The 24,125-nt window shown below is 40.6% G+C and overlaps 1 protein-coding gene across 6 annotated transcripts in view; it reads right to left on the minus strand.

Moving 5' to 3' along the window:
• Positions 1-270: 270 nt before the first annotated feature.
• ttc33 (tetratricopeptide repeat domain 33) overlaps positions 271-24,125 on the minus strand; it is a 59,590-nt gene continuing 35,735 nt past the window's right edge. For 3 of the 6 annotated variants that reach the window (XM_052521319.1, XM_052521318.1, XM_052521320.1), the window contains 3 exons: positions 17,835-17,966; positions 7,553-7,849; positions 271-2,870 (listed from right to left, as the gene is read on the minus strand). In XM_052521319.1, coding sequence (XP_052377279.1) covers positions 2,595-2,870; positions 7,553-7,849; positions 17,835-17,966 — 705 coding nt within the window. In that variant the 3' untranslated portion in view covers positions 271-2,594. Of the gene's footprint in view, positions 2,871-6,218; positions 7,850-17,834; positions 17,967-18,590; positions 18,735-24,125 lie in introns of those variants that run through there. The other 3 variants (XM_052521321.1, XM_052521322.1, XM_035772523.2) reach the window with 2 other exon arrangements.

The following is a 24,125-nucleotide window of genomic DNA, read 5'->3' on the forward strand; positions in this document are numbered from 1 at the left end:
ACGGCTTTGTCCGAGATGTTTTGGAGGCAATTTTGGCTCTACTACATCAATTCTACTACAGCTCCTTTCTAATGAAAAACATGTAAACATATTACTCTTTGAACCATGTCAGGCTTCTGTACTGTACATCCACGAGTGAAAAAACATTTGTAGCCAACCAAGTTTTACTTTATCGACTTACGCTGTGCGAGTGAATACAATAGACCGTGTATACAGTGTCCTAATCTAGCATATGGCACAAAAAAAGAAAGGCCAATTACATTTGCAATATTACTTGTAATCAATTGATTTATTTTAAATGTACACTTTACAGGTAAGATGGATACATTCTCATTATTTACACAAACAAAGTATTAGTACACAACGTCAGCTGGGTCAGTTACAGAAACATGATTACAATTCGCACTAAATAGGCTATGAGCACTGTCATGGTCAAAACAGTTACCTTTCCCACTGTGTGTTCACAGCTCCACCCAATGATCCCAGACATGACCAGAGGATGAGCTCAGTTCTATGAAATTAATGACCGTTACCAACACATTCATGGTCCCCTTTTTCTGAAAGGTTAAGAGTCTTTAAAGCCAAGTGGGCGTACAGCATTTATTGTGTGATGCAGACGTCAGGGCTCTCATACCAGCGGAGCAGAGCAATGATGAAGTAAGTTTGTATTCATACGGGTCGTACCGCCCCCACCTACTGTCTACCATGTCAATGCAGAGCCATACGAAGAATTTAACGGAGCGTCATTAGGCCTCTGCATGCTCCGCAATGGCGTCACACTCCATACGAAGCCGCCGACCACATTTTCAGATCAAGCATAAATTGGCCTTTACTATTAAATATATATCTGCATCCATTACAAGTGACATAGATTACGAAATTGTCTAAATATTATTTCATATTGTTAGGTTCGGAACAAACAGTAAAAACTCATGACTAGAAAAAGCTCAAACCAAGTTTAAATCACCACATTGGGTCATACATCTGCAAAGACAATATACAAGTCACACAAGCACATCTTTACACCTCACAACTAGGTGGAGTCACCTCCTTGCATGTCTAAGATTACCAATCCTTCTTTGGCGTTAGGCAGATACACAGTAGGTTCCTCTTACTGGTATTGTCATGGCCCTGCCTCAGTCCAGGACCCTCATTGGCGTGGAAGTGTGTGTGTGTGTGTGTGTGTGTGAGATAGGACTGTAATCCCAGCATGGTCTTCGCTCTTCATCTGTTGACTTAACCTGGAGTTGAGTTCCACAGCCCTCATGGTCCCGGTTCCTCCGCAGCTGGTCTGCCTTTTCAAGAACTGATACCAGACCGTTTCCCTTTACCTCCCCCCTTAGCAACATTCATATTCAACACTATATTTGAACAGAATATTACTTTTCCGTACTTCCCTTTTCTCACTGAGTAACTTTCCATATCACTCAGTAACTTTCCACGCGCCAAGTTACTCTTTACCCTTCCTTGACCCCAGACATATAGATGTAAAGTTATCACTAAGTTATGGTACGGCAACATGAATAAGTACATTTCAAGCTAGAATCCAACAATATGAATTCAATAAATCCAAGGAGCACACATTCATTCTCTCAGAAACCGGTCTCCTCTTTCACTGCCTGTCTGCATTAACAACAATCTGATAGCCCGTTTCAGTCATACAAAACCCTTTTATGAGTGTCCCATGAAAACAATCTTGCTCTTAGAAGATGCCATTCAAATTCAAATGACTGTTCAAGCTGCTAGGCTTTTCAGCATGGCCAGTCTAGGCTGACGGCGCAGAGTTTTCAGCGCCAGCCTGCTGCTGGCATTCCGGGCAAAGTTGGATTGTTTTAGCAGCTCACCAATCTCCTACGGAGGCTCACATGACACACAAATCCCAACCTGGAAATATTATTTCTCTGTGGGCTTTGTTTCTCCGAGGGTTTATTTTTTAATAACAGCTCAACTGACACAATTGACTCAAGTGAGGAGTTTTCAAAGGAGATCATTTCCCAGTCATCTGACAAAGACGTTCTGAAACTTCTCATAACTTGAGATATTAAAAAAAAAAAAGACTAAGGGGCAGTTTTCCGGATACAGGGTTAGCCTAGTAGTGGACTTAAAAGCAAGCTCAATGGATAATCATCATTCAATCGATTTTTAGTCCAGGATTATGTCTAATCCGTCTGGGAAACTGACCCGGAATGTATTTGAGTTAATGGGATGGACAGACATATTCCAAACACAACAGGATGCTCTTTTCAGGAGGATTAACTAACTTGAGTGACCGTTGAGCTCTCAAGTGTATAATGAGAGAAAAAAAAATGTATTGGGGCTACACTCCAAACCAGTCTTTTAAATGGCATAGGAGTAATAAGAGAGCATTGATATAAACAACGAAGCTTAAACAGGGAACATACATTCAGGTCGAATTGGCACCGTTTATAAAGATGAGCAAAAAAAAAGACTAGAAAAGAAATCATACAAATACTGAGCTATATTGTAGGCTCAAAACAATTTGTAACGTATTATTTTATACTAAGACAATTGCTCAGTCATTTCCAATACATCACCTTGCGTGGATAACGCAACAAGCGTTTTTCAAAAATGTTTTATAGGATTGGAGAACACATTGGGAGGGATCTAAGACCAATTCCTCCATACAGAATCTTTCCGAATCTTTTATATCCTTCACCTACACTTATGGACTTCATCTGCACCCTCAGGTTTTCAATCGGGTGCAAGTCCGGAGACGGAGATGTCCATTCCAAAATGACGATTTCTTTCACCTGACCATATGGAACAGATGTTAATCGTACTCTCCTGCGTTGTGTTTGGTTCAAAGAAATCACCGCAGCCAGTGGTCCCAGTTGAACGTTATTTATTATCTGTGATTAAATAGGAAACAGCACGTTAGTTGTGCAGGGCTTAATGATGTTGATGGCTGTCAATGATCAAATCTGTCGCAGAAAACTGTTAGCAGTGAGCTTATGTGAGCATTACATCAGTGTATGCTAGCTAACACACTTATTTACAGCAATCATACACCAAAGCACACCCCAGAAAGCCCCTCAATAATACTACCATAACTACACATAAATAAATCAGAAATGTACAGCAAACTTGTACACATTGTAGAATACATTATTCAGAACGTGGCCTACCCCTTGCATCACATTTTCATACTGGGGAGACCTGACGTTCGCGATCTCCCCCTATCTGCAAGCGGGGCCAATAACAACATGCCTCATTGTCATCGGAAATCAACCAACCAATAAGAGTGCTTGAACATTAAATACACATTTTTTTAGAGGCAAGTGGAAACATAACCAACCCTGTTACACATGGCACCTGATCCAATCCAAGTGTCAGTGCCTTTAGCAAACATTTGTTGGATGACATGAAAAATTAGCTCCTTGGCCACACAACCCAGTGATGGTTTGGCGGACAAAAGAAAGACACCTGTGCAGAACCCAATACTTACTGTAAAATATGGTGGTGGATCTTTCATTGTATGGGGCTATTTTGTTTCCACTGGTCCTGGGGCCCTTGTTAAGGCCAACTGCATCATTAAAGTTTGTAAATAATGTTCAACTTGAGGTGATATTTGCGTGGAGACATCGCACACTCTCAGACCATGCGTACGGACAACTTCTAGTTGATCAACTGTATTGGAAGCAAACACTTATTTTGGGGGGGAAATGGAGGTGTTTGATGCACAGGACTTATAATAAAAAGGTAGGTTAATAAACAACTCATGCATTTGCTGTTGGCAAGGAGATCGCATAGCAGCATATCGCCTAATATGTTTATTTGACCTTTACTAGGCCTAAATCATAATCATATTGCAGGACATGTCTCTCCTTTTCTGACAACTGGTTTATTCCCGCTACACAACAAATATTAGGCTACCATTTATCCATTGCTCACCCAACCATACTCGAAAGTAAATAGACTGGTAGCCCATTTAGATGATTTGAAAGTATGGATAGGCTACAGTATTGCTGTGGAATAGGAGTGCAATGTCATAGCCAATTTAATAGGGATGTGCATCTTTCCCTTTCAAGATGATTCGACACGAATCTAGATACATGGGCTCTGATACGATACAGGAACGAACCCTTTCAGTTTGAAACGATTCGGTGCGATTTGGTTCGATGCTATTAAATTCAATGCACTAACATTTGCTGCACAGACATTCATTTCCATTCTGTTGGAGCTGCATCCCCCCCCCCCCAAAGTGTATAATTTGACCAAATATTTAGGTAGAGATACATTTAATGGAGTGTGTGAAGGAAGAAACCACATGAAGTGGTTGGGAACAAAAGATAGACATGGTTTAAAAGGAAGTGTTAATAGTTCTTTCACTACAGAGTAAGTTGTGCCAAGAGACAAGCTATGGTCTTCAAAACTAACATTTACCAGAATTCTGATTATTTCCAGGGATACACAACATCCTGAAATATATGTAGATATCTTTGTTAGAAATAATACCATATTTCTCTTGACGGAGTGATGCTGAATGTAACTTTTTTTCTCAACTTACCCCACTTTCCCTACTGATTGTTTCAAGCAAAACTATCAAAACTATTGCTGATGGTGAACCTGAAAAATCTAAATCAAATCTTAAGTAAGACCCGATCAGCATGTACAATGCCTTCAGAAAGTGTTCATACCGCTTGACTTATTCCCTATTTTATTGTTACAGCCTGAATTCAAAATGGATTAGTTTTTATTTACCCATCTACACACAATACCTCATAATGACAAAGTGAACGTGTTTTTACACATTTTTGCAAATGTATTGAAAACGAAATACAGAAATAGCTAATTAACATAAGTATTCACACCCCTTTGCTATGCCACTCCAAATTGAGCTCAGGTACATCCAATCTCCTTGGATCATTCTTGAGTTGTCACCTGTGACCAAATTGTTTGGACATGATTTAGAAAGAAACACACCTGTCTATATAAGGTCACACAGTTGACAGTGAATGTCAGAGCAGAAACTATACCATGAAGTCTGTAGATCTCAGAGAATTGTGATGAGGCATGTTTCTTGGGAAGGGTATAAAACAATTTCTCGAGTGTTGAAAGTGTCAAAGGGCACAGTGGTCTCCATCATTGGGAAAAATATGGAACTACCCAGACTCCCTAGAGCTGGCCGTCGAACCAAACTGAGCAACCGGGCAAGAAGGACCTTGGTCAGGGAGGTGACCAAGAACCCAAACATCACTCTGATAGAACAACTGAGTTCTTTGGCTGAGATGGGAGAACCTGCCAGAAGGACAAGTCTCTACAGCACTTCACCAATCTGGACTTTATGGGCGAGTGGCCAGACAGAAGCCACTCCTGAGAAAAAGACACATGACAGCACGCTTGGAGTTTGTTTAAAGGCAAGTGAAAGACTTAAAATATTCTGTGGTCTGATGAGACCAAAATGTTACTCTTTGGCCTGAATGCAAAGCGCTACGTCTGGTGAAAACCAGGCACAGCTCATCAACCGTCTAACACCATCCCTACCGTGAAGTGTGGTGGTGGCAGCATCATGCTATGGGGATGCTTTTCAGCAGCAGGGACTGGGAGACTTATAAGGATAGATGGAACAATGAATGGAGCCAAATAAAGGCAAATCCTTGATGAGAACCAGCTTCAAATGACCTTAGACTGGGGTGAAGATTTATGTCCAAACAGGCCAATGACCCCAACAATGCAGCCAAAGCAAAGCTGGATGGGGTTCAGAACAAGAATGTGAAAGTCCGAGTAGCCCAGCCAAAGCCCAGACTTGAATCGCATTGAAAATCCATGGAAAGACTTGAAGATTGCTCTCCATCACTGCTCCCCAGCTTAATCAACAGATATTAAGAAAATCTGCAAGGAAGAATGGGAGAAAATCCCGAAATCCAGATGTGCAATGCTGATACAGACATACCCAGGACGACACAAAGCTGTAATCGCCGCCAAAGGTGTTTCTACAAAGTATTGACCTAGGGGTGTGAATGCTTATGTAAATTAGATGTCTAAAAACATGTTTTCACTTTGTCATGATTGAGTATTGTGTGCAGATGGGCGTGAAAAAAATATTGCATCCATTTTTTAATTCAGGCAGGAAACAAAAGGTGGAATAACTCAAGGGGTATGAATACTTTCTGAAGGCACTCTACATATTGCAGCTTTAACTATAACATAGTCCTAATCAAAATAGGTTGTAAAGAAATTATGTACAGCCAGAGGAGTTGTTTCCAGCAGTAGCTTAGGCTACTTTTATTTCGGTAAAACACAATTTCAACAGCGCATTTCATAAAAAAAAACGAATAAAGCCTAATATTGCACAAGTCATTTTACAAACAGTTGGATGAAGAAGGTGACGCACAGATGTTCCAGATAGGAAAAGACGCTACCTCGCGCTGTTTGACTAGGCTATTTATATTGCCCGAGGTTGTTCCGCATGCACAATGACTTTTAGATCAATTACTGTCGACACAATTACATGCTTAGTTCGACACTGAAGGAGAAGAGCAGTTGCCACAAAATATTAGGTTTGGGGTTCCTCAAACAGATGCACTTATATCTTAAACATTTGAACCGGGAACGGATGCCTAAAATCGGTGAATCGTTACATTCCTACTATTTATTCTCAGAGCCGATACCAAGGCTGGAGACAATCCCGTATTGATAATCAAAATATTGAACAACAATGTGTCCTTTGCCTGTTGGCTGTAGCATTTACTTTACATTGTTCGATAGGACAATTCATCTTACAGAATGCGCAGCGAGTGTTTGGCACTCGCTACAGGCTTCATGCGTTTTTGGGGGGGTTTGAAAAAGTCACTGCAAAAGATTAAAACATTCTTCCCACACCTCTTAGGAAATGTGATCACATTTCCCATTGCACTTTCTTTTAGAAACTAGCATGGCCAGGTTCCAACATCTCCAAATCGCAGAGCAAATGTGCTTGTTTTTGTGACAATAAAAGGTGAATGGAGGGAGCGTTTTACAGGCGGGGGTTGTAAACGCTTGCTCACAGGCACACAAATATTGCATCGCTCTGATTTATCAATGAAAACATGTGCATATGTTCCAGGGATAGATTGATAAATACCACTAATTTGATGTGCATGCAAATTCTAGCATCTCCCACATACGCCAGAATTTTCGGAGAAATTTACACATGGTTGATAAATGAGGCCCCAGGACATTTTAGACAAAAACCCGGTTGCTTCTGCCAGGTCAGTCTTAAAAAAAAATATCCAGTGTATTTTGCTAATCTTTATCAAGGGTGCCAATCATGTTGGACCTGACTGTATACATAATACACAAAAACAAGCATAATTGACTTGATTAAATCTACTGCCATCACCCACAGTCTCTTGTATACTACAACAAAACATAATAACGACATGTATAAGACTAAAGATGGAAAACTCAACAAAAACAAACAAAAATACCAATTTCACGAGACACATTTCAGCCCTTTTAAGTTCTTGGAAACATCTCATAGCCCCCGTGCTTTGACCAACTGATACTGTGATGAGAGTGTGTCCCCTGACCCCTCCTCCTCCGCGGTTACCTCCCTTGCGTTCCCCTCAGCGTCTACCACCACCGCCGTCCTCTTCAGATCCTCATAGCGTCGCTGTCTCTCGGCCATGGCAGCACAGGCCGCCACCACCTCATCGGACTCAAAGTCATAGTCCTGTTGGAGCTCTGGAGCGCTCAGGACCTCCCGCTGAGCCGCCTCCTCCCGCTGGGTCCGGTCCCGTGCCGCCAGTCTTTGTTGCTGCAGCCTCCGTGCCCACGCAAGGTCCTCCAACCAGAGGGGGCGCTCTGACGGACACAGGTGGAGCCCCACCTGGAAAGACCTCACCGCCTGTGGATAGGACGAAGACTTGTGGTATTTTCCTTTCTGTAAACATACTTTTGTTGACTTAAAATTAACAACACAAATGACTGGTAATGAAAGAAACATTTCATGGGGAAGATGAATGGCTTTGAAAGCAAAGAGGTTTCAAGTAGGGTTGGGCGATGCCAACCTTTGTCTTATCGTGACTATGTACCCATAAAACATCATGATATACGATGCTATCGACCTTATTGGCCACCCTCCAAAATAAGTAATACAAAATTGCTAAAAGGACAATTGGGCTATAGCGCGGATGAATCATGATGATTCAGCCTGGGCCGAGGCTAAGTGCAGGCAACGGCAAAACATTTAGAATATTCCTTTCTGGTGGAGGAGCAGAACAGTTTTTTTTGTGTGCCTGTGTCGGTCTGTGTGGTGCGCACATGATGGAGCAGTGACTGTCTGATGAGAAACGCTCTGTCTTCGTGAGCTAGGATATGGGCCTACTTCATGGGTTGGATAAAAGTAGCCTACCGTCTTCAGAACTGGATAATAAATGCTTAATTTGCCTCAAAATAATAGAAAAATAAATATTGCTTGTTCTCTCTCTCATAAAGTGATTGAGAAAAACCTATGCCTAAACTTAGAATATAGACCTTCATTCTTAATATTTTTGAAAGCCACAACGACAACACCTTCGTAGGCTAGATTATTTGCGAAAAAAAACTACGGTTAATAACTTTAACTTGTCTTAAAGCTTTTATGATTGGCCTAGCGGAGGATAGGTAATTTCCCACTGCACTTCAACCTCGCATAGAGGGATTTTCTCAACCCGCATGGATCATGTCTTTCTTAATAAGCTTAATCTTGATCAAACTTGTCATGCGATTTTTCTATAGGCCTACACTTGATAGGCCAAATGTTTGTTCTCTCCCATTATGGAGAGAGAAGGGAATATAGGCCGTGTTTTTTTTTAAAACAGCTAGACAAGATAGTATCCGTTAATTATTATTATTTTTTAAATAAAAATAAAATAAAATATTACAAAACATTATAGGGGCGGCAGGGTAGCCTAGTGGTTAGAGCGTTGGACTAGTAACCGGAAGGTTGCAAGTTCAAACCCCCGAGCTGACAAGGTACAAATCTGTCGTTCTGCCCCTGAACAGGCAGTTAACCCACTGTTCCTAGGCAGTCATTGAAAATAAGAATTTGTTCTTAACTGACTTGCCTACTTAAATAAAAGGTAAAAAATAGTCCATTTAAAAACAAAAACAAGCACTTGTGTCCCTGCGAGACGTCGCAAGACATGACTGTTCAATTAAGCTAAACCACCGTCTGTCACATTATGACGTCGTCACAGTCGACAATGGCTGTCTAACATCGCCGATAGACGATACGATCGTAATATCGGTCGACTCTAGTGTCAAGCATTGACGTGATAATTGAAAAATCTTAATGAGTAAAAAAACAAACAACTGCTTTGGTTGTCACTAGGGGTCCTGTTTCTATGTACATTGCTAGCGAATGGTCATCTGTCCCTTTCACTGGGAATGGGGTGCAGGTGTCTTGAAATAGGAATCAAGGAGATTTTGTTAAGGGAAGGTCTCTAACAAACTTTTTACAATATAAAAGGTATGTATTTTTATACTACTGGCAGGGAAAGATTCAGGGCTATGCTTTGAAATCGAATACCTATTTATTCAACTGATTTAAGAGTTAAAGGAGTATTGGGTGTTGTTAATTCACAATGCCTGCTGAGAGGCAGCTCCACTACTATAGGGAAAGACATACATTGCTGGTTCATATTGCAATCAAAGATCACTCTACCAGACGGTATACAGTAAATAACCGTTGTTCCACATCCTGTCAAAAATGGTGTACAACTAAAAGTCAAAGGAATCACATGATTTATGAAGACGGAACTGTTAATAGATACGTTCAAAAGGATCCGTATGCAAGTCTGACGTACAAGTATATGCATAATCATTTCCTCTAATTTGATGATGCGACGAAGCACGAGTATGTCAACAATGTAGCTGTCGTCTATCAGCATGTCAGCTACGTCAAGAACAAAACTTCTCCCCTTCACATTAGTTTCAGTATAGAGATTTTGGCCTACCATTAGAAATGCATTGCAGGGGCCTCCCGGGTGGCTCAGTGGTCTAAGGTGCCACCCGGGAGGCCCCTGCAATGCATTTCTAATGGTAGGCTATTCAACTCATTTCATTCACAATCAGCTGTAATTTTCAAACTCATAGATATCATCACTTAGTGGTAGATTGACTTTTAGCTGTGCCACCAGAGACTCTGGGTTCGAGCCCAGGCTCTGTTGAAGCAGGCCGCGACCGGGAGGTCCATGGGGCGACGCACAATTGGCCTAGCGTCGTCCGGGTTAGAGAGGGTTTGGCCGGTAGGGATATCCTTGTCTCATCTCGTACTAGCGACTCCTGTGGCGGACCGGGCAGTGCACGCTAACCAGGTCGCTAGGTGCACGGTGTTTCCTCCGACACATTGGTGTGGCTGGCTTCCAGTTTGGATGCGCGCAAACTTCTTATGGCTGCAGGAGCAGTATTGAGTAGCTTGGATGAAAGGTGCCCAGAGTTAACGGCCTGCTCCTCATTCCCAGTTGCTAATATATGCATATTATTATTGGATAGAAAACACTGAAATTTCTAAAACTGTTTGAATGATGTCTGTGAGTATAACAGAACTCATATGGCAGGCAAAAACCTGAGAAGAAATCCAAACAGGAAGTGAGAAATCTGAGGTTGGTCGATTTTCAACCCAGGCCCTATTGAATTCACAGTGGGACATGGATGAAGTTGATGTCAACCGTCTTTAGAAACTTGAATGAGGCTTCTAACTGTGTTGTGGGGCTCAATAAGAGCTGAATGAGTCAGGTTACTGGCAGAGAGCTATTTTCTGGTCACGCTCATTTCACATGATATCGACCTGCGTTCCATTGCTCCTCTACACAACAAAGGAATTCTCCGGTTGGGACTTTATTGAAGATTTATGATAAAAACATCCTGAAGATTGATTCTATACTTAGTCTTGAAATACAGGTCTTGAAATGTTTAAGACCTGTAATATAACTTTAAAAAAAAAAAGGTTTTTGTCCAAAGTTATGCAGGACCTGCATGAGTGTTTGGATTTGTTTACCTAAGCCCTAACAAAAGTAGCTACTTGGACATAAATAATGGACATTATCGAACAAATCAAGCATTCATTGTGGAACTGCGATCGCTGGGAGTGCATTCTGATGAAGATCATCAAAGGTAAGGGAATATTTATAATGTAATATCTGATTTCTGTTGACTCCAACATGGCGGAAAATTGTATTTGTTTTCTGAGGGCCGTCTCAGAATATTGCATGGTTTGCTTTTTCCGTAAAGTTTTTTTTAGAAATCTGACACAGCGGTTGCATTAAGGAGAGGTATATCTATATTTCCATGTCTAACACTAATTTTCATCGACATTTATAATACAGGGTATTTCTGTAATGATGTGGCTCTCTGCAATATCATAGGAGGTTTTTGGAACTAGTGAACGTAACACGCCAATGTAAACTAACATAATCATTTGTGGTGCTTTCGCTGTAAAGCCTAATTGAAATCGGACACTGTGGTGGGATTAACAACAAGATTACCTTTAAAACGGTATAAAATATATGTTTGAGGAATTTTAATTATGAGATCTGTTGTTTTGAATTTGGCGCCCTGCACTTTCACTGGCTGTTGTCATATCGATCCCTTTAACGGGATTGCAGCCCTAAGAAGTTCTTAAGAAGCAGTGCAGCTTGGTTAGGTTGTGTTTCGGAAGACGCATGGCTTTCGACCTTCGTCTCTCCCGAGCCCGTACGGGAGTTATAGCGATGAGACAAGATAGTAACTACTAACAATTGGATACCACGAAATTGGGGAGAAAAAAAAAACATGCATTGCTGAATCCCTTCTAGCTATCTCTGACCAAACTCATTAACAACAAACTTTTTGCTATGGTGATGAGTTCCAAGACGGGACTGGCCACCACCTAAAAGCTCTTCACAGAAGTAGATTAATGAGACAAGATATATACACAACTTTATTTAATTTGATCATTAGGTAACTGTCCCATGGGTATTTCCACTAGGGAAAACTCTTGGCACTAGTTATAGATTCCTGTTCCCATATGTTGTGAAGCCACTCGCTCATGCACTCTCCCTTTCTCTTCTGCTCTCTCCTACTCTCTCTCTCTCTGGCTGTCTCACTCTCCTGCTCCCTTTCTCGCTACTACTTCAGAGCAGAGAAGAAAGCTAAGCACTTCCCCAGTACCTGTCCTGGGCTCCATGATGAAGGCAGCATGCTACTCACACTGAGCCCCAGGATCACGTTCCATCCATGGGAAAGAAGACCTTTGCCAGTGCCTGGCCAACATAGACTCAGGCCCCAGGCCAAGGATGTGTCACGCGTCAAACAGGGAAGCATTTAATGAAAAGTAAAAAGGGGTCAAAAAAAATATGTTTTTAAAAAAGAGCAGAGATCATTTTCCCTCATATATTCCTGAGGGTCCAAACAAGACCATGACGTGATTCAAAGTGGTGAAGTGATTTTACAAGCCACTTATTACAGGGCTCCACAACCACACCCTGACTTTTATGATCTGTATCTGTGTGTTAAATGGATGGGACTTGCAATTTTCTGCCACTCTCTAATAAAGGAAACCTCAGCTCTTTTTAGGCCAACATTCCTGAAAGAGACTGGTTTGGTTTCCCCAACTGGCACAGGTATGCAAACAAAAATACCATAAAGGCTAAGTCAAGTGAAACGGCCAAGAAGAACCAGAGTTTTGACAAATTAACTCAGGCAAGTCAAGACTCATATGATAAATGGTTTGTATTCGCACAACTCTTTCAAAAGCATAGTTTCGTCAAAGGGTGGAATTAGGTTCCCTGTTCTCCTTAGTTTATTACAACAATAATTCCCCAACTAAATGGCATAACCGTCCTTTGTTCTAAGGGCCTGTTTTTGTTATAACCTCCATCTAAAAATTGGATGACTTATTATTATAGCACTATAATAGCATTATTAGAGTTAGGAGTGCAACAGTAGATGTGTTCATACTGAACCGTTCAGTATGAACGAGGGGGGGGGGGGGGTCTAGGTTCGGTGAACCCGAATGAATACATAAAATAACAATTTAAAACACTAGGCTATGCCTATGCTGTATTGTATGACTTGAGTAAATCTGAGCTGAAATAAACAATTGCCACATTTCAAACATGTTCTTGTTGAGGCGCAGCCAGGAACATGTTCTGTACGATGGTGAGTGGTGGGGTCCATAAACCAAGAGGATTCTCCATCATTGTTTAAATCTCCAGTTTGGGAATATGTTGGTTTCCCAACAGTTTAGAGAGAGTATGTCGCCACTGCTAGTTTAGTGAACCGTTAGACACCTAATTATAGCACACATGCCATTAAGAGTAAATTCCGGGCACTAGGTAAAGAGAGAGAAAGATAAATGCCAGAAAAAAACTGCGGGAAACAAACTGCGGGAAACAGACTAAGAGAAAACTGAAAGGTAGATCGAAAAGAGAGAGAAAAGCAAACATGAAAAAACAAACAGGAGACTTGAATATGTGATGCCGGAGATCACTGCGCCAGTCCATGTGCAAACATGGCACTACTCAAACATGTCGATGCACACAATGTCCTGAAACTCGACTGAACAAGCCCCTCTTAAAATAGACAGGCACTTTCTCCTCTCCTCCTAATACCTATCCATTATATGTATTGGAAGTGTGTATATATTTGGCGAGCTTCAGCTCAGGCAATTTTCAACACTTCCCATTGTTGTTTTGGGAACACTTCTGACAGTTCTGTTGCCCTGGGACATTAGAGATGGAGAAATGTACACAGGGCCATTAGCCATAGGGTTTCTTGAGTTCAGCAAGGTGTTTTTTTTTCTCTCCTCTCTAAACAGCAGAGGAGTAGTCTAACTGTGATCCAGCCAGGTTTCATACAGAGTGGCAATTTTAGCATACACATCTTGACGGGGCAAACAGCATATCTTTAAGATGCATTCCAGAAAAGCCCCTACACAACACTAAACTATAGATTAATTACACTATAAATGGTGACAAATGGTGCCCACAAACTGTTAGGGCCTACATAAAGCTGTACCAACAGCAGAGTCACAACAGCAGTACCAACACCTTACCACTGCTACACCTGGCTATCAGCGGAGCTTTGTCTGGCAGCAAAATGGTTCATTCAGCCTAATGTTTTTCCTTTTACAAACACATAGCTGATATGGCTGACTTGCTTAAAACAAATGTTTCTACAGACAATTGAGATGTACAAACTACGGCATGAGGCAATCCGTAATTCCGATTGAGACATTAATGAGCAAGGTAGGACAGATGTAGTCAATATAACTATTTGTTCAGCACTTTTGAAATGTACAGCGACAGAATTTAGAAAATGGGCCGTTCTTACAGTATTCTCCCTGTACACCAAGTTAGAACCGTGTGATAAATACAGGGGGCATATAAGCAGACAATGAAGCATTTAAAATATTCTGATTACATTTCTCTAAAACAGGCTATAAGCTACATGTGCACCACCAAGTCAGAACAGTAGGTGAAATTAATAGGGGAAAGGGACCACATTATTTGGGTGAGGCACATAGGATACAAACAGCTTACTACACAACATACACTTAGTATAACTTTCTTAGCTACAGTGTACATCTCTCAGGCATCTTACATAATTTATGCAGCAGCATACAATACATTTTTTAACTCACCTTGTGGTGATGTGCTCACTTGAACAGGAAGGTGGCACGGCGGTACTTCATGGGCAAATTTTGTCATCAAACTTTGTCATCAAAGTCTGGCATTCTCTGGATTTATGGTGCTTTCAAGACAACTGGGAAATCGGGTAAAAAAACTACGTCGAATCATGATGACGTCAGTGATCTTCAGGTCGGAACTCTAGAAGGCGGCCAGAGTTCCCGACTTACAATTCAGAGTTGGATGACCGTTCAAAACGTATTTTCCCAGACAGAGGTTTTTTTTCTCCCGAGTTCCCAGTTGTCTTGAAGTCAGATTTCCCAGTTCCGAGTTTACAGTTGGTTTGAGCGCAGCAGAAGTTATGCTGGATTGACAGATTAAACATTGGCCAATCTTCATCCTTTTAAGCTTGGAAAAGAGACCCGTAAACCTAGACTTCGGACCACAACTCAATTGTCAGTAGAAACTACATTTGATTAAGCAAGTCAGCCACATCAATGTTAAAAACATTTTTTTTTTAAAGACAGGTAAGGAAGACCCAGAGTTACATCTGCTGCAGAGGATAAGTTTGCGAGATTTACCAGCTTCAGAAATAGCTGCCCAAATAAATGCTTCAGAGTTCAAGTAACAGACACATCTCAACATCAACTGTTCATAGGAGACTGCGTGAATTAGGCCTTCATGGTCGAATTGATGCAAAGAAACCCCAACGAAAGGACACCAATAAGAAGAAACTTGCTTGGTCCAAGAAACATTAGACTGGTGGGAATCTGTCCTTTGGTCTGATGAGTCTAAATATGACATTTATGGCTTCAACTGCCATGTCTTTGTGAGACAAGTGTTGTTTTCACAGTGAAGCATGGAGGAAGAGGTGTGATGTTGTGGGTGCTTTGCTGGTGACACTGTCAGTGATAAATTTAGAATTCAAGGCACACTTAACCAGCATGGCTACCACAGAATTTTGCAGCGATATGCCATCCCATCTGGTTTGCACTTAGTGGGACTATCATTTGTTTTTCAACAGGACAATGACCTCACACACCTCCAGACTGTGTAATGGCTATTTGACCAAGAAGAAGGAACAGAGAAGGAAAAGCAGCCAACAACTGCTTAAAGACTGTTGGAAAAGCATTCCATGTGAAGTTGGTTGTGAGAATGCCAAGAGTGTACAAAGCTGTCATCAAGGCAAAGGGTGGCTACTTTGAAGAATCTCAAATATAAAATATATTTGAATTGTTTAACACTTTTTTTGGTTACTACATGATTCCATGTGTGTTATTTCATAGTTTTGAGGTCTTCACAATTAATCTAATGTAGAAAATAGTAAAAATAAAATAAAAACCCTTGAATAGGGTTGTCCAAACTTTTGACTGGTACTATATATATATATATACATATATATACATATATATACATATATATATATACATATATATACATATATATACATATATATATACACATATATATACATATATATACATATATACACATATATACATATATACATATATTTGTTGAAGCTAAAAAGGTGCCCCACCTGCCCTGAATGACAGGTCGCCACTGAGTGGAAATCATTCACCCCCTTTAGATTTTGTTTACATTTTGTTGTGTTACAAAGTGGGATTAAAAAATATTTAGTTGTGTTTTTTTTTTATTGATCTACACAACTCTCCATAAGGTGAAATTAAAACGAAAATTCAATATCCTCTTTGCATTAGTATTCACTTCCTTTTTTTAGGAAAGCGTCTTAATTCTAGAGTCAAATTTGGTTTAACAAATTACATAATAAATTATAATAGGGATTGAGATGATTTTTGAATAACTAACTACCCCTTTCTCTGGCCCCCATACACACAACGTCAGTCAAGTACTGAATTTCAAGCACATATTCAACAAAAAAAAAAAGAAGAGGTAGCTTGTTGAAAGCCTCAAAGAAGGGCAATGATTGGTAGATGGGTAACAAATCAGACATTTAATATCTCTTTAAGCATGGTCAAGTTAATAATTATGCTGGGGATGATGTATTAAACCAACTAGACACATCAAAGATACAGTCGTCCTTCTAAAATGAGCTGCAAGACAGGAGGGAAACTGCTTAGGGATGTCACCACGAGGCCATTGGTGATTTTAAAACAGCTAAAGAATTAAATGGCTGTGATGGGAGAAAACAGAGCCTGGATCAACATTGTAGTGACTCCACAATTGACAGAGTGAAAATAAAAATACACAGAATAAAAAAATATTCCACTAAAGTAACACTGCAAAAGGAACAAACCGTTTGGCCTAAATGCAAAGCCATATATTTGGGGGAAATCCAACAACACATCACTGAGTAACTGCCTCCTTATTTTCAAGCATGGTGGTGGTTGCTTCATGGTATGGTTATGCTCGACATTAGCAAAGACTCTGGAGTTATTCGGGATACAAATAAATGGTCTGGAACTAAGCACAGGCAAAATCCTACAGGAAAACCTACTTCAGTCTGCTTTACACTTTACCTTTCAGCAGGACAATAACCTACAACACAAGGCCAAATCAACATTGGAATTGATTACCAAGAAGACAGTTAATGTTCCTGAGTGGCCAAGAAAATTGCTTGTCTTGCCATTATTGCCAACACCTTGACAGAGCTTGAATAATTTTGAAATGAACAAAACGGGCAAATATTGCATAATCCAGGTGTGCAAGGCTCTTAGAGATTTACCCATGAAGACTCACAGCTGTAATCACTGGCAAAGGTGATTCTAACATGTATTAACTCAGGGGTGTGAATACTTATGATACCCACTGTACAGAGAGGTTCAGGTGAGCACTGTTGGGAACTTTAAGTAATCTTCCATGCCCCGGGCACTTGGATGTGCTTTTAAAGAAGAGCCACTTTATTACACAGAGAACAGTTATAAATAGGAGCTCAGTGTAATGACTGGCACATTTAGTGTATGTGGGGATGATAGACAAGCTAGGGCCACTTCTCTGCAGTGGACTGAAACCTAACATGAGATGCATTAGAGTTGTTCACTTAAACCGTGCATTGATGTCAAAGGGAGAAGTGCATTATGGACTAATATCTTGGTTTTTATGCGCCTGGATCTCAAGTTAGGCTACCTAGTTGTGCATAAAACAACTTGAATGCCAGGCTACCCGGGAAAACCAAGCTGGCCTGGTTACACATCCTCCATAGTTGCTCAAAAGGACTAGGCTGGCACAATAGTATGACAAATGTACAGTAATACTGACCAGGTCCACCTCTCCCAGACTAAGCTGGGCGCGGCCCAGTGTCTGCCAGCCCTCCCACCACAGGGGGCGGAGCTTCACAGCCATCTCTGCTGCCTGCACCGCCGGGAACACCTCTTCCAGGACGGTCAGCACCTGCAAGTCAAGGTTCAGAATGCAATGGTCAAACAATATGCTGCACCAATATGAAAATAACATAGTGTGTGTATGTATGTATGTGTGTTCTCTTGGGGTTGTGAGATTTAAAAAAATCATATTTAAGAGTCATATGTTCCCTGTTCAATAATGCACCATTCTATAATTTTTTTCCATAAAATTGTAATAACTACCATGACATGATTCATCAGGGAACGCTGAAAAGTTAAACAAGAGCTCAGAGTAATATCTCAGTCAGGATTGTGAAGGTGGATTGTTTTATTTTTAGAAAAATAAAATGCATTTTCAGACAGTGAGACGCACACCTCCACTCTCAGTGACAGAGATATTCGAGGTCTGTTGGTCAGTTCAGCAGTCACAAGAAGCCCAAACATATATAACATTTGACCAAAACATAAATCATTTCTAACCTTGCTTACATCTGTATACGATCACATATACTGAGTTGCCAGTTAATCAGGTACATCACCCTGTTCACGAAAATGGTTCTCTCCAACAGACAGTGAGTCAAAAGGCTTTGGCTTGCTATATAAAGCAGGCAGACAGGCATCGAGGCATTCAGTTACTGTTCAATTGAATGTTAGAATGGGCAAAACGAGTGACCTTGAGCATGGTATGATCGTTGCTGCCCGGCACACAGGTTCCAGTATCTCAGAAATGGCCAGCTTCTTGGGCTTTCCGTGCACAGTGTCTAGGGTTTTAGCGAGAATGGTGCGACAAAAGTAAAACCTCCAGTCAGCGACAGTCCTGTGGGCGAGAACGGCTCGTTGTTGAGAAGTCGAAAGATAATTGCAAGAATCGTGCAAACTAACAGACAAATAACGGTGCAGTATAACAGTGGTATGCAGAACGGAACAACTCATCAGTCCTTGTCACGGATGGGCTATTGCAGCAGACGACCACACCTGGTTCCACTCCTATCAGCTAAAAACAAGTAAGTTTGCGGCTTCAGTGGGCACATGATCACCCAGCCTGGTCTCAGAATTTTGTATTATTCTTTACGTAAATCCAGGACACTCCATTTAGTATATGTTACTTTTTGTATGGTATGCAATATTTTGTAGATGTCCATCATCCATTTTGCATGACAAGTTATGAATTACAATTCGTATCATATGTTACGAATTTTCTAAAAATGTACAATATGTTGCAAATTCGCAAAACGTACAATATGTTTCCAATGTGCAAAATTGTATTCATTCCTATTTGTTGTGGCTAACGTTAGCTAGCTGGCTAACGTTAGCTAGGCTAAGGGTTAGGTTCGGATTAAGGTTAGGAGTTAGGTTAAAGGAATACTTTGGGATATTGGCAGAGGTATTTACTAGAAGATACCCATAGGCTTCCAGTCATGATTGCTAATGCTAGTTAGCATTGGCTCGAGAAACTACCTCAAACTTCCTACATACCGGACATAAAAACATGTTCATCTGACTCCAGGGAAGTAGATAAAAGGCCTCACTGCCAAAATCCCATTGTATCCATTTAAAGGGTTAAGATTAGGGGAAGGGTTCGATAACACGCTAAGTAGTAGTGGCTTAAAAGTCGTAAAAAAATAAGGAAATCAGTCAATTGAAATGAATTCATTAGGCCATCATCTATGGATTTCTCCATTCACTATTTAATTGCATATTTTATTTTATTTTACCTTTATTTAACCAGGCAAGTCAGTTAAGAACAAATTCTTATTTTCAATGACTGCCTGGGAACAGTGGGTTAACTGCCTGTTCAGGGGCAGAACGACAGATTTGTACCTTGTCAGCGCGGGGGTTTGAACTCGCAACCTTCCGGTTACTAGTCCAACGCTCTAACCACTAGGCTACCCTACCCTAACTTTTAAATAAGGCTGTAACATAACAAAATGTGGAAAAAGTTGAAAAGGCTGAATTGAACGCACTGTAGGCCTATATGTTTTGTGTCATAACGAAAGTGGACATATAACTTCTTAAAATTAAGCACATTAATACGCTTTATAAGGGATGTAGAGGCTAACTGGAATACATAAGAAATGCTTTGAGTTTCAAGTTTGGGGAAAATAATATTCACAATAAAATGCACCTTTGTAATAAATTGTGACATTTGCGATCACTTTTGATAATGTTGTTTTCCCACTAATGGAATATTAACGCTTATAGCCTACTGCGCTTATAATGTGAAGAAATAGCTTCATAGTTTATCAAAATTTTAAGCTAAACTTTCTGATCTGTTATATCGGCCTCATTGCATAAAACAAGTGTTTTTATGCTAGTGGATGTATTAACTTGAGGCCTATCGCATCCCACAACTGTCCCAGACTATGTTTGGAATATTTATTTCTCGCACAGAATAGGTCAACTTTTTAAGTATCGGGGATAGTAGATGGACATAGGCTATTAATCCACTGTTCCTAGGCCGTCATTGAAAATAAGAATTTGTTCTTAACTGACTTGCCTAGTTAAATAAAGGTCAAATAAAAAATAAAAAGCTTTTGCTGTTCGGTAGGCCTACCCATCTTGTTGGCTGACGAAAAGTAATTGTGGACAGTTCTTCCGATATCTTAAATACGCAACTCGGAATTGGATAAGGACTTTTGCAGTTGCGTCCCAGATGTGTCTGTCTTCACTTGTAGCCTGTGAGAAAGACCAATCACGTGATGGAGAGCCATGTGAGTGAGAGGTGCTTCGGAGCAAGCAGCACTATAGGAGAAGGGAATTATCATTATTATATTCAGCCAAGGGCACAATGGCCACTGACCGCAAAAGGCATGGATTTTGTTTAGGGAGGATTACGGCCACACAAAAGGTGATGCTGCTGGGAAATTCAAGGCATTATCAAGTGCTAGTCAAATTTTGAACGAGAGACTGATGAAGTGTGTACAGCCTGTGAAGAAAAACAAAGCAGAGCTATTTTCAAATAATCATTAGTCACATCATGGAACCTTTCAATGTATTAAAAATCAAAACATATAGCCCATCGTTTGTAGAACTAAGCATATAGGAGTACCCATTTCTTTGATAACTGCTTAACACAGAATATGTCCCTCAAATCGTTTTGAGAACATATCCTTTCTATTTTATTCAGCTTTGTTCAATTTTATTCTTCATACTATAAAATAATGTAAAAGGTCACAGAATTCTAAGCAAACCTTGTCTGCTAAATGAACTAGTGTAGCCCACAGCCATATGGCACAGCCAGATGAGGACAACTCAGAGTATGCTATTCTGTTCTTCTAAAATAGACTACATTTTCTTAATTTCATGTTTCTTTAGACCTGTCTAAAATAAATCATGGATTTATTGTGAAGGTGTACGTTATATTGCATGGATTTATTTGACTTTTTCAAATGTAGATGTTCCAAAAGGTCTGCATCAGTGGCTTGTAGGGAAGCCACGAGATGCTAAATGTGTTTATGTCAATTACCATGACACCGGCAGTTATTTGCTTGATGAAATTTTGTGACCTCCACAGTCCTTGTCACATATCTTAAAAAAAAAAAAAAGTATGGGCGTGGATCAGAAAACCAGTCAGTATCTGGTGTGACCACCATTTGCCTCATGCAGTACGACATCTCCTTCGCATAGAGTTGATCAGGCTCGTGGCCTGTGGAATGTTGTCCCACTCCTCTTCAATGGCTGTGTGAAGTTGCTGGATATTGGTGGGAACTGGAACATGCTGTCGTACATGTTGATCCAGAGCATCCCAAACATGCTCAATGGGTGACATGTCTGGTGAGTATGCAGGCCATGGAAGAACTGGGACATTTTCAGCTTCCAGGGATTGTGTACAGGTCCCTGCGATATGGGGCCGTGCATTATCATGCTAAATTAATCAAATAGCCAAATAGGACTATTTACATTGACCCCCATTTGTTTTTACACTGCTGCTACTCGATCTTTATTATCTATGCATAGACACTTTACCCCTACCTTCATGTACAAATGACCTCGACTAACCTGTACCCACGCACAATGGCCTGTGGTTGGGAGGCCGGTTAGACATACAGCCAAAATCTCTAAAACGATGTTGGAGGCAGCTTATGGGAGAGAAATTAACATTAAATTCTCTGGCAAGAGCTCTGGTGGGCATTCATGCAGTCAGCATACCAATTGCACACTCCCTCAAAACTTGAGACATCTGTGGCATTGCGTTGTGTGACAAAGCTGCACATTTAGAATGGCATTTTATTGTCCCTAGCACAAGGTGTAATGACCATGCTGTTGATGAGATTTGAACACGCAACCTTTGCGGGATGCTAGTGGTTTGCATTATATGCCCACCCGTCAAACCACCCTCCTTTAGTTTTGCCTTAAGTAACCATCTGCCTCATGTAATCATACCAAAAGTAACAAATCATAATAATTTGAATGTCCCGGATTTACATTTACTATGTTATGTAGAGTCTACGAGGGGCGGTAGGCAAGCCTAGTAGTTAGAGCATTGGGCCAGTAACCAAAAGGTTGCTAGAACGAATCCCTGAGCTGACAAGGTAAAAATCTGTCGTTCTGCCCCTGAACAAAGCAGTTAACCCACTGTTCCTAGGCAGTCATTGTAAATAACAATTTGTTCTTAGCTGACTTGCCTAGTTAAATAAAAGGTTAAATAAAAAATTAAATAAAAATATGAGACCAGGCTGGATCACCAACACTGGACAATTGAGGAGTGGAAAAAAACATTGCCTGATCTGACAAATCCCAGTTCCTGTTGACACAGTCACGATTTGGAGTAAGCAGCATGAGTCCATGGCCCCATCCTGCCTGGTGTGGGGAATATTTTCTTGGCACATGTTAGGCCCCCTGGTACTAATTGAGCAACGTTTCCATTACCCAAATAATTCAGGCTGTTCTGGAGGCAAATGGCAGTCCGCCCCGGTACCAGATGGGTGTACCCAATAAACTGGCCAATGAGTGTACAGCTCTATTATGCGTGGAATACTTTGATACAGATTTCCAAAATAAAAATGGACTTGGAGCTGATTTCCTGGTGTTTTAGTCTTTTACGTCCAACAACAAAAAAGCGTCATGACACTACAATTAATTAAACAATATTAAACAAACAAACACAATTAAACAATATAAGGCCAAAAAGTCAAAAATATTCCAACTTCAATACATGTCTCAATTATGCTTTAAGATCAAAATATCAAATATATGCTAACAACCCTTTCTCCAAAAATAATATTTTAAGGATTACATTTCGTAAAAATCATGCTATTTTTTTGTCCTGGTTTAGTGAGGAATCACCCCTCTGGAAAACATTGGTCCTGACATTATAGTGCAGTCCTACGTCTATGTTATGTATTAATTTCAGCAATGGCAGGCGAGCTACAGCAGGATCCTGGTAAACGACCTGTTATTACATGACAAATGAGGGTTAGAGTACTGGCCATAATACACAGCGACCTCCAGTGATACACCGCTAATGACTCCATCTGTCTCTGGACTGCAGACCACAGGAGCTACTAGTGCTGTAATGTACTGAGGTAGAAAGGGCGGGCCCAGAGAGGACGTGCCCAGGAAGAGAATAGTGACTCCATAAGTGATTGTCTAAGAAATAAAAAATTAAAATATATGTTGTATATTAGATTAGAAAGTGAGGAAATAACAAATGGCGGATGAGTCTTAGTAACAAAACTCTAATCTCTTGGGTTCAAATTTTGTTCGTTCTGTGATTTATGTTTTTGACTGTTTTTCTAAGGCAAACATTATATTCAATGGACAATAAAAGTTTGTCCTCACCATTCATGCTCTCATGCAGCCAAACAGAAAGACATCAGTGAAGTGACGCCATGGCTGCAATGAGATCGATCTCATGCCAACCAATCAAAACTTTAAAAGGAACACAGTGACGAACACACAAAAGGACCATGCGAGCGTGACGGATGGACAAACAGACAGAGAGGACTGTGAGCATCACAGAGAAACTGAGTGAGTTAAAGGGAAGAACGTGATGAGAGGAAGTGAATGGCAAATGTTAGAGTTGTCTCCATCCCAGTCTTCTGGCTCTGAGAGAGGCATCTCACCTCTGAGACAGCCTTATAGCTGGTCTTGCAGCAAGTGCAGAACGTCCAAAAGACAGAGACTGGACTAATGGGGACATATATTTTTATTCCACCGACCAGTCAGACTATTCATGTGTAATGAAACCCATCAGAATATAACTTAA

Source organism: Oncorhynchus keta, chromosome 6 (genome assembly GCF_023373465.1).
Source record: "Oncorhynchus keta strain PuntledgeMale-10-30-2019 chromosome 6, Oket_V2, whole genome shotgun sequence".
NCBI lineage: Eukaryota > Metazoa > Chordata > Actinopteri > Salmoniformes > Salmonidae > Oncorhynchus > Oncorhynchus keta.